The sequence below is a fragment of the Cygnus olor genome, chromosome 7 (assembly GCF_009769625.2).
Source record: "Cygnus olor isolate bCygOlo1 chromosome 7, bCygOlo1.pri.v2, whole genome shotgun sequence".
NCBI lineage: Eukaryota > Metazoa > Chordata > Aves > Anseriformes > Anatidae > Cygnus > Cygnus olor.
The window spans coordinates 34,091,724-34,107,956 of NC_049175.1; the positions used below are offsets into that span (position 1 = coordinate 34,091,724).

The window sequence follows — 16,233 nt, forward strand, 5'->3', positions numbered from 1 at the left end:
AGATAAGAGTAAATAGGGAACGAAGCACACATTTTCTGAGCTCTGTGCAAAGAGCCACTACTACACTTTGGCAAACATGAAAACGTATTGTCTTGATAATAAGTCCAATTTCTCGGCAAATTACTGCTCTTGGGATGTAGGACAAGTCAGGGCTACAGTGCATAACAATAATATCATATTCTTTCACGTCTAGAACTGTCAACAAGAAGGTAAAGACACTGGAAAAATTTTGGATGAGCCTTGTCATATGTAGAGATTTGCTGTGAGGCCAGAGTGAAGCCACGGAATGGCAGTGGTACTTTGCTCTTGCTGCAGAGGAGGGGTCTGACACCCACCGTTACTCAAGAAAATCAAATGTTATTTTATTCTGAGTCACCAGTTCAATATTTTTTTTACAGTCTGTACTAGAGAGCAAATTACCACCACCACCCCTATCCCCACCCCCTAAACTTCCCAAGAGATGCCCTCTTTAATTTTCTACTTTTTAAATATTTAGTCTTTCAATAACACAGTGTCATAAGGTTGTGGTTCCTTAAATCACAAGATCATGTGCTGAAGCTTATGAAAGAGATGAAGACATAAAAGCAACCTCACTGGAAACTTCACTTTTGGAAGAACCATAGGCTCCTTACAGATTATCAATAACTATAGCTGCTTCCCCCGTGTTACTGTTCTATACACACTGTGGTGACACTCAGAGCACCAGTGGCTCTATGTTGAACTTACCCACACTTGAGAGGCCATCACTGTCCTCCTTTGCACAGGGAGCCCTCAACCTTTCCCCTTCCTGTGAGTCATAACTAGGCAAGATTGTGATCTAGCAGTATGCTGAGGCTGATTCAACCTGGGGCAGAAATTTTGGCCTTGAAGCATGTTCTAATTTAGATTGTACAAGTAGGCAATGAACATTGAGAGTCTCTCTGGCCATTGGTGAAATTAAAGTTCAGCACCATGCCCAAACTAGTGCATATGATTTGTTCAGGGAATTGATGTTCACACTAAATGAAAATGACGCTCATTAGCATTTAGGGTTGGTAAGATAGTATCAGATCATGGCTGTAGCTGGCAACTAAACAGAAATACAGAAATGTGTCCATGGCAGTTATGTTTAATAAAATTTCCATATAGTTTTCCTGGCCATACAATGTTGATTCTAATTCAGAGAACAGCTAGCAGAAATGTGTAGTGTAAATAAAATACTGAGTGAAAATTTTAGCGCTGAATTCGTTCTGACTTTCTGATCCATGCTGCCATACTACATTTTTTAGACAGGTAAAAAAAATCCACTCTCACTCCTCTAAGAATTTTTGATCTATAAACATTTCTGAACCAGAGCTAAACAGTTCTGGTTGTCCAGAACAGCTTACCTAAATTTCTTATTTTAGACATTCCAGACTACAAACTGAATCCAAAGTTTCTCCACCAACCTTAAAATAGCTTTTCCTCAAGTCTTTATTTTCAAGCCTTTTTTAAACTAGATGTACATAGTGTATAACTCGTTCATTAGTTAACATATCCTTTCTATAACGATGCATGATATGGTGTATCCTGTCCATTAATGCATTTAATGACCAGATTTCATAATGATTTTAAAAATGCATACTTCTTTGCAATGGAGTAGAGCACTTGTGTAGGACCTAAGAGAAAACTCCATAAAAGCTCTCCATGGCCAGCATTGACTTTACATCAAGCCCAATAGTGGTTTCCTAGGAAAACGTGAATGATATGAATAGATGATACATGTTTGTGTTTACATGAACAAAATATGGAAGGCAAATGGATTTGTTACACTAAGCATTGAATGTGGACTGTTGTTTAAATTTCAGTCATCCATTCTTATGTGAATGTAAAATTTCTTTTAATTTTGGGGCTAGGAAAGCCTATTTATACTGAAGATATAAATTAGACTTGGAAATTTATGTAAATGCAATTATCTATTAAAGTTACTTTCAGAATTAAGGAGACATAGAAACCTTAGTGTGAGAGAAGACTATTTGTGAACATGCTGACAAAAAGAAACAAAATTTTTGGTTGAATTCACTTAAAAAATTTAATGACTACATGACATTGATAGTTTGAAAAAATGAATGAATAATATATATTGAAAATGAGATTATAAGTGTAATTGTAAGAAATTGATGCTAATTCCGTGTTGCAGCATCTTAGAGAAGGTTAAACTTCTGCATCCCAGCCGAGAGTGTAAGACATTGCCTAACGCTTTTCCATCCTACACTTCTGCTGGGGTAAAAGAAGTTGCAAGAAACTCATAAGCAAGATGCTTTACATTCTCACAAGGAAAATGTGATATAACTGTCATGAAGTGTGCTGACTGAAGGTGAGAGTCTCATCTCATCAATCGGCTTCTCTTTGGAATGGGAAAAATGTAAATATCCACGCACAAAAATAGAATTTAAAAAAATAAAAACTCCTTTAAGCACTGTATTTGTGGCACTAAATTTACATATTATGTCCTTTTCCATAAAAAAGCATCATCAAAAAGAACTTGTGCCAGTTTTGTATTAAAAGGCCTGTAGAAATCTCTTAAAATTGCCTTTGTTGTTGGTAGCATAGGTCCCAGGCTTCTGTCTTCAGGTCGTCTAGTGTTTGATGCAGGACTCTTTGTAATCAGAGCTTCTTGTTTCTCACTCAGAGGTCCTGTGGTAAAATAGAATATTATCTTAGTATTCTTCCCCAAAAATGCCCTTGCTAAAGAAGAAAAATGACTAAGTCGGAAGGTTTGCCAAGTGAAGACAAATGGAATTTGTGTTAGCAGAGACAGTGTTTCAGAATATTGAATACAGGTTTAGATTAGTAAAATGAATCATTTTTAGTAAATATGGAAATATGTTTTTCTCTCATATTAATTAATCATCTGTAAAACAAGCAGCGTAATTCACTTCTAGAGGGAAAGATTTGTTTTCAGAAAATAACACTGACACTGAATATACTCCCTGTCCTTTTTGGAATCAAAATTCATATTTATTTTTTTTTAAACTGTTATTTCATTTTATGATGTGAGCTGTCTAATCCGTAGTAGAAACTCCATTAGACTCACTCATGGATTGTAAAAGCCCCCCCCCCCCTTTTATTTTTTATTCCTGTTTCTAAGGTTGTCAGTGGGATCAAAGTGATGCACAGGTATAGTAATATATATACACATAATACAGATATCGCAGGACTAAATCTTAGCCCTTGACAATGTACTTCAGAAAGATAATAACCCACAGACTTCTCCAGCATAAACCATCTTGAAGAAGAAGATGCCAAGCTCTTCATCTGTTCAATCTGCCACATTCAAACTTTCTCATCATCTAGACCAGTGTTTGGACCAGTCAGACTATTTTGCAGCCATGTTTTCATCCTCTTGCTACTGTCAAATCAACATTGGGCAACAGCTTGTCTGCCAGCATTTCTCCAAGGATTAGCAACAGATGTCTCAGTCAACACAGCAAAAACACAATTTTCCCCTTCTCTCCAGCTAAAAACACAACCTTTCAACATACCCGCATTTAGATGCTGGATCAGTTTTAGCTGGCAACAGCATTCACAACCTTGTAACACTTGAAGCTGTTTAAATTGCGTGGGATAGCTCTTGCACCTATGTAAGCCCATGACAAACAAGCCCTGACTGCCTTCAGAAGCAGGACCGGCTTCTGTCTGATAAGATATATCCCTACAATGTGAAAGGGTTTAATATTTTTTTTTAATATAGTTTTATTAAGTTCTTCTAACACCAACCCTTCTATGGGAATTAGGGAATTTTAATTTTGCTTGACTCAAGGCAACAAGATTAATGAATCCTTCAAGACTGATTCACATGCTATTGTTTTGTCTGCTAATAAAGCAAAAATGACCTAAGAAGGATAATAATGATTTTTTGTACTTATCTCAGAACAGCCAGAGGACACCTACCCAGATCCAGAAACTGGAACACCATGTGCATGGTGTATTTCACATTTGATGCATGATCCTCTAAGCGAAGAACAAGTATCTGATCTTTGTCAAAAACAGTCAGCCAGTCCAAAAGATAGACAACATAAAGCCCAACCTGCAACCTTACCTATAAGCATAAAAAAAATATATGAAAAACTAATTAATTTACATCACTTTGAGCAAAAACAAACCAACATTCATTTATGTCTTCTGGGCACAAATCCCAGATATGTTCTCTGGAAGGACCATGAAAAGACAATGTATGAAAAAAAATTAATCTTAGTCTTGCTTTCAGTGAAGCTTATGGAAATCTTTTTGAATGGCCTATCTATGAGAGGAAACATTTTATGAAGGACCTGACCTCGCACTCCTGCCTGCAGCACTTGCTGCATCAGCCGCAGCTCTGCGTAGCAACGTTGCCTCCTAGGAGCTTGGTGGCCTCTGATTATGATCTCCAGATCTAGATCTAGGCTGCAACAGTGGCTGCTAGTCAGCATTTGTGGTGTGTCGGCTGAGCACACGCTGAAAGCATCAGGTTGTGCAAAACAGAGAGGAGGAGGATGGGTGGGAAAAGCTTGTCCTGACCTAATCTGTTTCCCTCCAACCCTCCCAATTTTAGATAAGTTGCAGTACAAAAATTAAAAGTCCAGCCTCTGACTGTGCTTATAATTATTTTTCTAAAACTGTTCAGGCTCAAAAGACAGAAACACGAATCCCAGGTCATAAGCGTCTTTCATAAAAGAGACTTAACAACTTTAGTCTCATTACCACAGAGCTGATGAAGACACATAACGAGTCTTTCGTTTCTTACTCAGACTCATGTACCTAAACTACCTAAATTCCCCCCAAATAAGCCAAATTTTGGATTATTGCTAAGCGATTGTTATCACAATGTGCGATTCTGATGTGTCCTTGGCTACTTTTTACAATAAGCCTCCATATTTAGCAGACTTCTTTATATATATGCTGCACAAGAATTTGAACTCTTATTTGATTAAAACATTTGATTAACCTTATCAATCTTAGCTAGTATCCTGTTTCACTGAACTCTGGCGAAACACGTAGCTCAGCACTGGGTTTCACTTTTTTCTTCTGACAGATAAAGGCGAGTGAAAGTCCAGTCTCGGCTGCACAGTACATGTTGGCAGTGCAGTGCTTTCCTCACACAGGCCTAGAATCTTTTTTTAAAGCTTTTCACCAGAAACAGGAATTTTAACTAATCTGTCCCATTAATTTTCAGTTTTCTTTATATCAAGAGCAACCTTGATTTCCTACCCTACATAGCATGTTGTACTTCCAAAACACATCATCATCTTCCATAAGATTCAGTGCTTCGTCCTGCACATCAAAGGGCACCAGTGGGGTTTCCCAAGATATTCTCCCTTCCATAACGTCCACATCTGCAGGCTTGGTTTGATTCCCTTGGCTCAGCATGCCTACATCTAGATAATATGTTTTTCACTGATTCTCAACGAGGATAAACTGACAAACGCTTCATTCCTTACAGGTTGGCATCCAGCAGCAGTGACAACACCTATGCCATTCACCTCTCTTCTTTCAGGAACATGCTAACTAATAGCAAAACATAATTGGCAATCTAATAAGCTCACAGGGGAAAATGATCCCAACTTTTTCAATCTATAGCAAACCATGTACATAACAGAGATTATCAACTTGTCTGAAGAAGGGGCTGAAGAAATCCAGAGGAACACAGTTAGCATCTGTGTTTTCTTATGAACATCTGCTTGGGTTTGCATCTTCTGAGGGCTGCCTAAGACAACAAATGAAGAGTGTTTCTGCACCCTGAGGAAGAATAGAGAGGAAAAAAATCTTTCCTTCTGGTTCTCTCCCTGCCTTTCTCTCCCCACACTGGAAGAAATCCGTTTATGCAAGCAGATGCCTGGGAAGTATTGTAGCACCACCTGGCAGCAACTCGTGTCCTTGGAGGTCCTGGAGGCTACCATCCAAGCCTTATGACTCCATTCTACTGCCAAGGTAAGGAAGAGGAATATCCCATTTTCCCTGCTGCTATGGGGCTCAGGCCTGTGTGATGCACTCATTTATGGGCATTTTATTGACTGAAGGAGACAATAACTTCACCCTGGGTACAAAGGAGGGAAGTACTCTCTCTGAGGCCGTTAAAGCCTTAGCAAATAAAATAGGATTGGATGGCAAATTGGCCAGACTTGATACTTCAAGTCAGTCTCCTCGATATTATTCTGCATAGGCTTTCATCTCCCTCTCAAGGAAAATTCAAAGCCAGTTCTACACTAAAAATGTGAATTTTGGAATACTGAGCCTGTAACATCAATCCTCTGCCAGCAGTTTCTGTATTTCTCTTTATCTTTTTTAGATGTGCACAGTTTTAAAAAAGGAGGATTTATCTAGTTATTGGTAGACTTCTCTTGTGAAAGAATACATAATTTATTCTGATTTTGAGGCAATTTCCTACCACAAAGGTCCTTGCCAGAGCTACTTTTTGGAGAGATCTGCAAAAAGCTTACACATTAAACTGTAATCTTCCCTAAATGTGCTCTCCATACGCCTGCACAATAGAAAGACTGTATTATTGCTGTTGGCATTCATCAGGGAACAGACTGAGGAGACAGCTGAGCCAGTACATCAGCTTTTACATGCTTACATATATATTTATGTCATCCGCTTTACAAATGAAAAGGAAGAAAGTTTTATTTCTTGATGTTTATAGGCACAGCATTTTGGCATTTTAACAACCTTGACACAGTGTGTCATTACCCAAGCGAGGAATCCAACGTTATTGGAAATACGTACGGGCATGGCATTGTTAAGGGTGTTGTTGTAGACGCAGGCTCTCAGTGAGTAATCCAGCATGCAATTCTCAAACAGCTGCAGTGATTCTGCCACTTTCTCATGAAAATCTTCTGCAGATTTATTAGCACTTGCAAAGTACAGATAATCAGAGTACAATCTGTGGATGAAATACGTGCAAGTAAATGACAGAGGAAATGAAAGAGGATCTATTTACATGACAACGGCAATCACTTACATGAATTGAGAGCAGTGGCACGCGTGTGTAACATTGCCCTACCAGCCCTGTTCAGCCATGACACATTTTCTATTCAATTTGATGGGCTTTGGCTCAGAATGACAGCTACTCCACGGAGCTGCTCAAAATCTTCTCCGCTTGCTAGGTCAGCATCTTGTGAGATCTAGACCCTAGTAATCGCATGAGCCAGTAATTTCTCATAAAGGCAAACTTTTTGAACATATATACTTTAAAATTGTGTTATCTGTAAATGGTAGAACTGGTCTGGGCAGATATCGGTACCCCCCTGTACTAGGTGCTCCACGCTGCCATAGATAGAAAAGATAGAAACAGTCCTTATTTCAACAACTTACAGTTGAAACCAAAACCAACAGAGAAATGGGATGAGTTAGAAACAACATTTTTTCTCTGATTACCAAGCTGGCCATCATCAGAAATAATAAAAAAAATAAAATCCAGATTTCCTAGTTTTTCCAGGAAGCTCCACCTCCAAATCCAAAATTGTTTCTATGTCAACTGCCCATTGAAAACTCCCCAATTTACATCATTCCACTTTTTTTCCCTGTGTTTGCAGGAGAGCAGAGCCTTGCACTAACCACCAGCAGCAGGAATTCCTCTAAGCTGCTGCACAGGAGGCTTCCCCTCATTGCACATTTTTAGCACAAGTTTTACAGTTGCTTAACATCTCTCAAGAAAGATTATCTAAAATCAAGTCCCTTTGGGGGGTGGTGGTGGGAAAACAGCCCCAAACCTAGAAGCAAGTAACAAATCTACCTTTGCATTAATCCTTAAGACCTTGATTAAACTCTGCAACAATGCATGGTCCAAAGAGACAAGGGAGATGCTGTAGCATGACAAATATTAATTTGTGAATCATCTGCTGAACATGGTATTTTAATTTTCTTTCTTATTTAGCCAGTTTTGTAACACTTGAGAGGGATTTGCTTTCCCAGTGTTCTCGTATTACCCATATTACGACTCCATGGCACCACCTCCCAACACAAGGTATCTTTCAGCCTCTTTCAAAAAAAAAAAAAAAAAAAAAGGGCTCATTTTATTGCTGCGGTAGTCTTTTGTATTGCACCCGTTTTATATTTTTACTTCCCTAGGTTGCCACAGGTACTTTAAAATTCATCATTTAATTTGGAAAGTTTAGGCCCTAATCCAGCAAAGCACTTAAGCCCAGGAATAGCCCCTCTGCACTCATTATTTATGTTAGTGTTTTGCAAGAACAAGATTTTTATTCCCATATGACAGACAAAAATTCCCTGTTCATTTCAAAAGGAAGAGAAGGGATGCGTATGTTGCAGATTGTTTTTAATTCAGTTTTTACACCCTTTAAAATAGAAATCACAGCAAAGCATAGAAAATGAGGCAGCAGCAACCAATGCATCATCCATTAAGAAAGATTGAAAATCATTACTTTTGCCCAGTTCTTTCCAGTCTGGCAAATGCTGACGTGCTGCTGCCTGGCATCACTTCCCATGTCCACAGGAGACCCAGCTGCACAGGCAGCACACAGCCCCAGCTGCTGTGTCCTTCCCTTGCTCTTTGTAGTGAAAGCAGAGAATTTGCCAAGGTTGCTCAATTTACTAATTTAACAATATTCTGCCATACTATGCACTGCCCACTGTAAATGTATTTGATCTAGGTGCTTTGAAAACTGCTTAAAAAATACAAATCTCAGCAGAGGGTGTCTGTATTAGTTATGTCCCATAGTTATTAATTTAGTGCTGATAGACTTTACAAAAAATAAAATTAAATATATTACTGGTGACTTGTTTTTCATTTTGGAAAAATTACCATGAAAGTTAAGAAGAATTCATCTCAGTCCTGTTTTATGAACAATTTGGAAGCAATATATATATAAATATATATATATTTAAACGAAAAAGCTCCATCTCAGAGCACAGGAAAGGAGGAAGGGTACCAGGCATGGACCAGACTAACCAGTACTTGAGGACAGCAATGCCCAATTGTGCTTGAGGACTATGACCACAGCACCATGCCCGTCCTTTTCCTCTGGGAGTCCTTCTGCTGGACCCACCAAAGAGGACAAGGATGAGATGAAGCAAAGCTATGGGGCAGAGCCAGCCAACTTCAGCTACATTAGACACACAACAGCCTCTCCTGTGTGCAGAAAAGTGCGTGCCTGTGAAGAGTGCCGCTTAACAGCGAGCAAACAACAACATGAACAAGATTCATCCCGGGTAGGGCACAGCCAGCTGCTCCTAGAGGTGGAAAGGTTCCTGCCTGAGGAAATCAGCCAGCAAGCATCAAGTACAGCATGGGCTGGCTGCTGCTGTTTGTTTAAAAGGCTTAATATGAGCGCTTAGTATTTCTAATCATGCATTAAAATAAACCCATAGTTTTAAAGACTTGCTGACATCTTATGGAAAACTATGGTCTTGAAGACAAGCTCTCTCTCTCTGCAGGGCAGCTGAGATTTTCTATATTTCTTCCCATCTGTTTTTAATTCTGGGGACATCTGTGTGGAAATAAAACCTTTGCTGATTAGGATTTCAGCTGTTCGAGCTACTTGAAGTCATTACCCTCAAACCCCATCCATTACAATGAAATAAGGACACCATCAATATCCGCCGTCACCAACCTTGATGTCCTTCAAACACACCCCATTTTGGGGGGGCCTCTCACTGGGGGGCACTGGGCAGTTGCTCTCAGACCCCGTGCAGCACCTGCACACTGCCCCCTCACCTTCCTTGCTACTGTAAGGCAACTGTCCCCTGGTGCCCCTTCCTCCATTCAGAGGAGCTGTAAAGCTGCAAGGGCATCACAAACAAGAAACCGATTTACCATACATACAGTAAGGGAGGAGAAACTCACTTTTCATCTCACCCTCATTACAGCTGGCAAAGAGCTACACCCACATTACAGGGGGTGGTTAAAGCAATCAGGGAATTTGTTGGTAGTTTACCTGAGGAATTCACATCGGCCAGCTCTTTCTCATAAAATTACCATCTGTTAAATCCTGAGGTCAGGAGAAGCCGTTAAAGGTTGAGAGCTGTATTTGCTGACATGGGAGATGGGAGGCTCACACAGCTCTGCACTTCATGAGTAGGTCCCCATCAACATCTGCATCCTTCTCTCCTCTTTCCTGGGTGCTCCTGGGTGCCCCTGAGCTCTGACCCAGCCCCACGTAACCTGAATAGGTACCTGAAAAGGTCTCTGCCTTTGTCTCCTTCACCCCCACACCCCCATTACCCTCCTCCTTCAGAGGACACTGGAAAGAAATCCCCTAAAACTCTCAAACAAAACTGGAGAGAGAGAGATTGAAATGCAGATGGAAAGAAGGACATTTGTGGCTAAAACAGTGGAAAACCTATCAAAAGCAGCTCATACTTTTGCACAAGTAGAGCCCTTCCTTTGCAGACAAAGTCAGGAAGACAAAGGGTGAACTCCTAAGTAGCTGTTAGCTCTGCAAGCTAAAATTGCATTAGGAAGTTTTATGGGTGTTGCACCAAGCATTTTTCATATTAAAAAAAAAAGTAATGTTTATTGACTCTGGAGCTCTTTACAATCTTTTGATTATTTGGAACCGTATGCCCTTGAAGACATAAAGCTTATTATTTAATATGGATGGAAGCCCTTCTCAGGGCCACTTATGCTGAGACATGTGAATGCCATGCCATGCTCAGTCTAGTGAGCCCTGCTGAGAACCAGGGCATGTCAGCTCAGGTAATAGACTTCCATTGTACTGGGCAACGTACAAATTACTTTGTTCTGAGTAGCTCTGGTGTCTGTGCATGGCACTCACTGTGGCATTACACTCACACACCTCTCTTTAAAACACTATCACAACTACATATTCCAAAAATTACAGACCAAGAACATGATATGATAAACTAAGTAACTGACCAAATACCACACAAGCATTTATTTGTGCCCCAGAGCAAGACTGAATCAAGTTGTTATAGTAAGAAAATGTTCTTGCATGCTTTTGCAATGCAATCTTTGCTCACCTTTCAACAGGATCTCTCAGCATGATGATAAGTTTGGCATTCGGTTGGAAGGCATGGATAAAGTCCTGGATTAAGAAAGGAGGTTCTCCTTCAGTACTGTTGTCATAAAAGAAAATCCATGCGTTGTTGTCCCACATCGTCGAGGCACTGGCCTCCCCTGGAAATGAAAAACATCGCTGCTAGTAACTCATTTCATTCTTTGTATCAGTGTGGAAATACAATAGCTGGTGTAGACCATTTAAAAGCTGACTTCAACACACCTTGTGGGTTCTTCCAGATGGATCTGGCTGATGCACGCCAGAGCTAGAGCAGTCACGCTGGCTCAACCTTTATGAAGCTGGTGATGGCTATGGCAGGTTTTATGCAATTAGACATGAACTATTAATGTCCCCACTGCCTTTTTTTTTTTTTTTTTAATATATAACTGCAATTATTATAGAACAAGTGAAATGTAAGTATTTACTAAAGATTAACATTTCATTAAATGTCAAATTCTTACATACCTAGATTCTGAAGAGGCATACTCTTAAGGCAATGCTACAGGGAGAAACACAATAGGTAACACCTCCACCAGAACAAGGTATATGATGCTTCAGCTGCTAAATATATGATCTGATATGATGTTTCGAATTGCTCAGTCTTCCCTGTCTTTTTAACTAATAGTGGCATTTATGTGGCACACTGCTGCTTAATAAAGCATATGTGATATAGAAGTCTTTTGGAAACTTCTACTCTTTGACAGCCTAATGAGAGCTAACTCTCGTTAATGAGTTTTTTTGAATCAAAAGGAATGAGATGAAAAAAATAACACTTGCAGGCTTGTAGACCTGCACATGATTTTCTGTTTTTGTTTTCTCTCTTGGGAAAGACCAATAAAGATTTTAAAAGACTGCCAAAACACAACATGAAATAGTTATTTGCTCCAAACTCTAGCTTAATATAATGTGATTCATTAATAAAGTCTGGGAGTTATTAGAAAACATATTAATCTTCTGTCATGTTCATTTTGCCTCATTTCAAAAGGAGGGGATCAGGTCCATTGGTTAAAGCTGGGTGTCCACAACAGCTCTGTTTTTTCATTCTAAATTAATCAACCAAGGCACTGCCTAATCATTGGTGGGCTTTGACTTGTCAATTAAAACTCACTTAGCCTGGCTCCCGTGATGGTTGAAGCAGAAGCACAAAAGACTAAATATGGGACAAGTGGTGAGATAGCTGGGCCACAGAAGCATCACGCAGCTATTCCAGCGCTAGGAGAAGAGGGCACATTTTCCTATATTTCTTACTGCAGTGTAAGCTCTTCAACTCCATACTCTTTTATACACAGCCTCTTCCTCTCTCAATACAGTTCTTCTGATCTTCTTTCATACACCTGTGCTCCACAGACTTCTGATTTTATTTCATGCTCTCTATTGGACGGAGCATTTCCCTAATTAGCTCACATAGGGTGACTAAACCTGAACATAAGAACATCTGCATACACACGTGCTATTTGAACTAAACAAAGTCAATGCATTTAGACATAAATGGGCAGATTTTCTTAGTACCACAGATCAAAATACTCCATAGAAATCACTTCAGCTGGATCAGCTGCCACCACCAAAATCTTCAGGCAGTGCAGGAGCAAGGGAAGACCAATGTCACACCATCTAATGCAGATAAATGCTCTAATAGTCCAGGTTAGGTTGGGTTCCAGAAGGCAAGTCTCAAAACAAGATGGCCATCAAGAATTAAAAAGGAAAAAGAAAAAAAAATCCTTCTGGTCCCTGCTAATTATAATTTTAATTTCCTGAAGCAGCCCAAAAAACTTCTGACAATTTGATAGTGCTCTTTTCTGAGTTATAATACAGATTTAATATCTGCAAAGAGAGTCAGCCATACCAAACATGAGAGAAATTAATCGCTGCTATAGTAATTCTATGAAATCACTGCAGTGCAACCAAAAATGTATTATTTTTTTCTCAAGGACTTAAAGAACATATGAATTTCTAAGCTGCTCAAAGAATAAATGTATAACTTCTATATTCAGTCATTAATGGATTATAATCATATTGTGCTTTCAAAAGACATTCTTGTGAATTAATGATATTAATGATCATAGATAAACAAGTCCTGCTCAAGCTGCCTCAAGCTAGTTCAGCATTGTCCACTTTAATTCTCTCTAAGCAGACATAATTTTATTTGGAAAAATGCGATTATTACCCACTAAGTATAATACCCAATGAAGTTTACGTTTTCAAAATAACATAGCATGATGAACTACTGAAATGTTTACAGGTTTAATTAGATTTTTCTTTCTAATAACCTGAAAGAGGAAAACGCAGGATTCTAAGCAAACCTGACATTCATACAGATTCATTTTATCGTAGCTAGCTTTGTTTTGTTTCACCAAGGTAATAAAAAAAAGTTAATGAGCATAATCATTCAGGACTTTTCCTGTAAACTTAATAAGAAAAGTGAACAGAACCTTAATGAAACAAGAAATGAGACTACAGGAAAAAGAAACACAAACTGAACTCTAGAAAAAGCTGTAACAGGAGGTAAGTAATCAAAGATGTACACAGCCAATTAGATTAGTGTATTTAATTAGTATAAACAATTCACCCATGAAAGGACAGGAGACACTATTGTAAGTAGGAGGAAAATCTGCAGATGTCCTTTATGGCAACATTTCTAAAGACCCAGTCTTGCAACTTTTGCTCAGCACTGAATATTTAATAAACCATATGGTAGAATTAAAGGCTAAGGAAGTATTGAACAAATGTGACTATAGCCAAGTCGCTGGCTTAAGAAATGTAACACAATGTCACCATTCCATCAAGCCAACAATAGGTTAATTTATTTTTGGTTAAAATTAAATGAAAAAGAGGATTCTGAGGGTATTCTCTTCATGAGCAGGCAGCAAAACCCTTGTCTGTAATTTCTGTAGGATAACAACTTTGGCTTATTTCAAAAGCCTCTTTTCAACAAGGAACTACCTCTTGCCCAACTAATATTTTCATGGTGGTGTCAGGTTTCCCTGGAAGATTTGGAGGTGACAGAGTAAGATCAGCAAAAGTTTCTTCCCCTTGGCTTTCTGCTTCTAGCAGAAAGCAAAAACAGAATCTAAGAATTTCTGCTGATGTTGTTCACAGGCACTGCAATCCGTTTGCACCATGGTGGATGAGCATGGTCTACTGAATACCATGTGTCATGGAAAGCAACCCACGCATCCTTCCGTGGAGCCTGGACCTGATCATAGGCTTCCATAATGTGCAACACAACAGCTTTTCTAAACTGGATATTTCTATTTTTAATGCTAATTGAGTAACTTAATATCAACCGGAACCATAAAATTGTCTTCAAATTCGATCCTGTACTATGCCTCTCAGTTCCACACCTGAAAAATAATGCAGTGCAAGATAGCTTCAGCTTGACTCTGTATACTCCTGCTCTTGAACTTGTGTTATCTTTGCTGTTAATGAAGCAGCTCAGGGTTTCATCGTGTTTATGTCAGTCCACCACAGGCTACTATTGTTGCAGCCCAGCTGAAGCCAGAATGGCTACATAAGGATGATGACACAAAACATGGTGGTCTTTCTTCCTATGTGTGTCTTATGATGGAGCTTGAGAAGAGCCTCTTGTGTCACTATAATGGAAACTGTCTCTAGTCAGCTACAGGATTTCTACAGTGTTATTTTGTAAGTAGTAATACCACAATTTGTTTGCTATGCCTGGGAAGAAACTCACAACATTGCAGCATTTGAACCTGAACCTACAATCCTGTGGATACAGACAAACCCTTTGTAATGAAAACAAAATTAAAACATTTGAAGGAGTAACCAAGTTCCCTCGCTTTCTTTTTATTTTATTATTTAATTAAATGCTGATGTTCATCAGGCATTTATTGCTTTCTCAGGCATCTTCTCAAGATAAGAACTTCTGCACTATCCATGCACAGCAGGGGAAACAAGCATCAGTGGCCCCATGCAGTGAACCAGTCACCCCTGAGAAAATGCCCTTTTCATGCCTACAGTACGGATGCTACAAACACAGAGATGAAAACACATTTCAGAAGCTGTATTTGCCCTACCAATTATGATGTTATTCGTCTTGCTGTGCTCTTTTGCTGCTTCACTCTGCAGTACGCCCTGAATTTGATGTGCTGCTAAGTCAAACAGATCAAGGTAATCTTCCACTGGGTAGCGATCGTGAAATCCATCCCTCAGACGAATGATTCCTAAAAACAGTGAAAAGAGAGAAGTTTAAAAAAATAATAATAATAGCAAAGCAAGATTAACTGTTGGTGTACATCAAGACAGCTTCCTTGACATTGCTGGATCTGAGTCAGCTAACATTGGCACAGAATTAGAGCCATGAAATGTAGCACTCAGATAAAAGAGTCAATAATGGAGTAACTGAGATTCAAGATATTACACGATTAAGCCATAAATTCATAGTGATATGAATATCTTAAGTATTCTGTTTTATTGTTTCTGCACGAATAGCTTGCATTTATTTTCTTCAGAATTTAGCATTTAGAATGAATGAATATAAAAGACAAAATTCTGCTTTCATTTTCACTGGTATAAACTGGAGTAATATGGACTCCAACTAGATTTACTGTATTGAGACTAAGAACAGACTCTGATGCCAAATATGTAAATTGATGTGCACTTATCAAAGTCAGAAAACAGGGAAATTATTCATGTCTTTATCTTTCAGAAGTAAGAAAGCAAGGCTCCACGACAGTAACTTTTTTTCCTATCCCTCCATGTGCTGTAGGGTGCATTCAATATCATCAGCCTTTTCCCTGCATTTCTCAACATTGTGAGCCACATTTCTCAGCCAGACAGAGGTCAAGGAAAACAACCAAGTGGGAACAAAACTAAGGGCATAGAGCAGGACTCCTTGGCTCTCATTTTCTGTTCCTGCAAGGCAGGTAATTATCATTTATGTGAGAGAAAAGCTCAACAAGACGGTCCTTTTGCTTATTTCCTCTGATTTTCCCCTTTAGGAAAGTTAGATTTAACAAAGTTAGAGAAAAGCTTAGCAGTGTATTTTGTTTTGTTTTTAAAAGAGGAAAAAAAAAAAAGGCTCAAAAATGCATGGTGCTACAGTGCTACAGACTGCCTTGATTTGTTGCCACCCCGCTCATGCGAGCAGCAGCTGTGGCTAAGAGTCAGGAAAGAGAGACAGTCAAGCTGGGACAAAGTCCTGTAGAGCATCAACCATCCCAGCAGAACGGGAAAGTGGTGATTTGTGAAAAGGGACCTTCCCAGGAGAGTTGTTTAGCTTCAGCTGAAACTAGTCTGT

General features: G+C 39.1%; 1 protein-coding gene across 6 annotated transcripts in view; it reads right to left on the minus strand.

Annotated features, from left to right (window-relative positions):
- Nucleotides 1–1,092: 1,092 nt before the first annotated feature.
- The window catches only part of CHST15 (carbohydrate sulfotransferase 15), a 48,105-nt gene continuing 32,964 nt past the window's right edge, over nt 1,093–16,233 (minus strand). For all 6 annotated transcript variants that reach the window (XM_040563930.1, XM_040563929.1, XM_040563931.1 and 3 more), the window contains 5 exons: nt 15,011–15,157; nt 10,939–11,095; nt 6,724–6,880; nt 3,913–4,060; nt 1,093–2,655 (listed from right to left, as the gene is read on the minus strand). In XM_040563930.1, the coding sequence (XP_040419864.1) occupies nt 2,465–2,655; nt 3,913–4,060; nt 6,724–6,880; nt 10,939–11,095; nt 15,011–15,157 (800 nt within the window). In that variant the 3' untranslated portion in view covers nt 1,093–2,464. The remainder of the gene's footprint in view (nt 2,656–3,912; nt 4,061–6,723; nt 6,881–10,938; nt 11,096–15,010; nt 15,158–16,233) is intronic.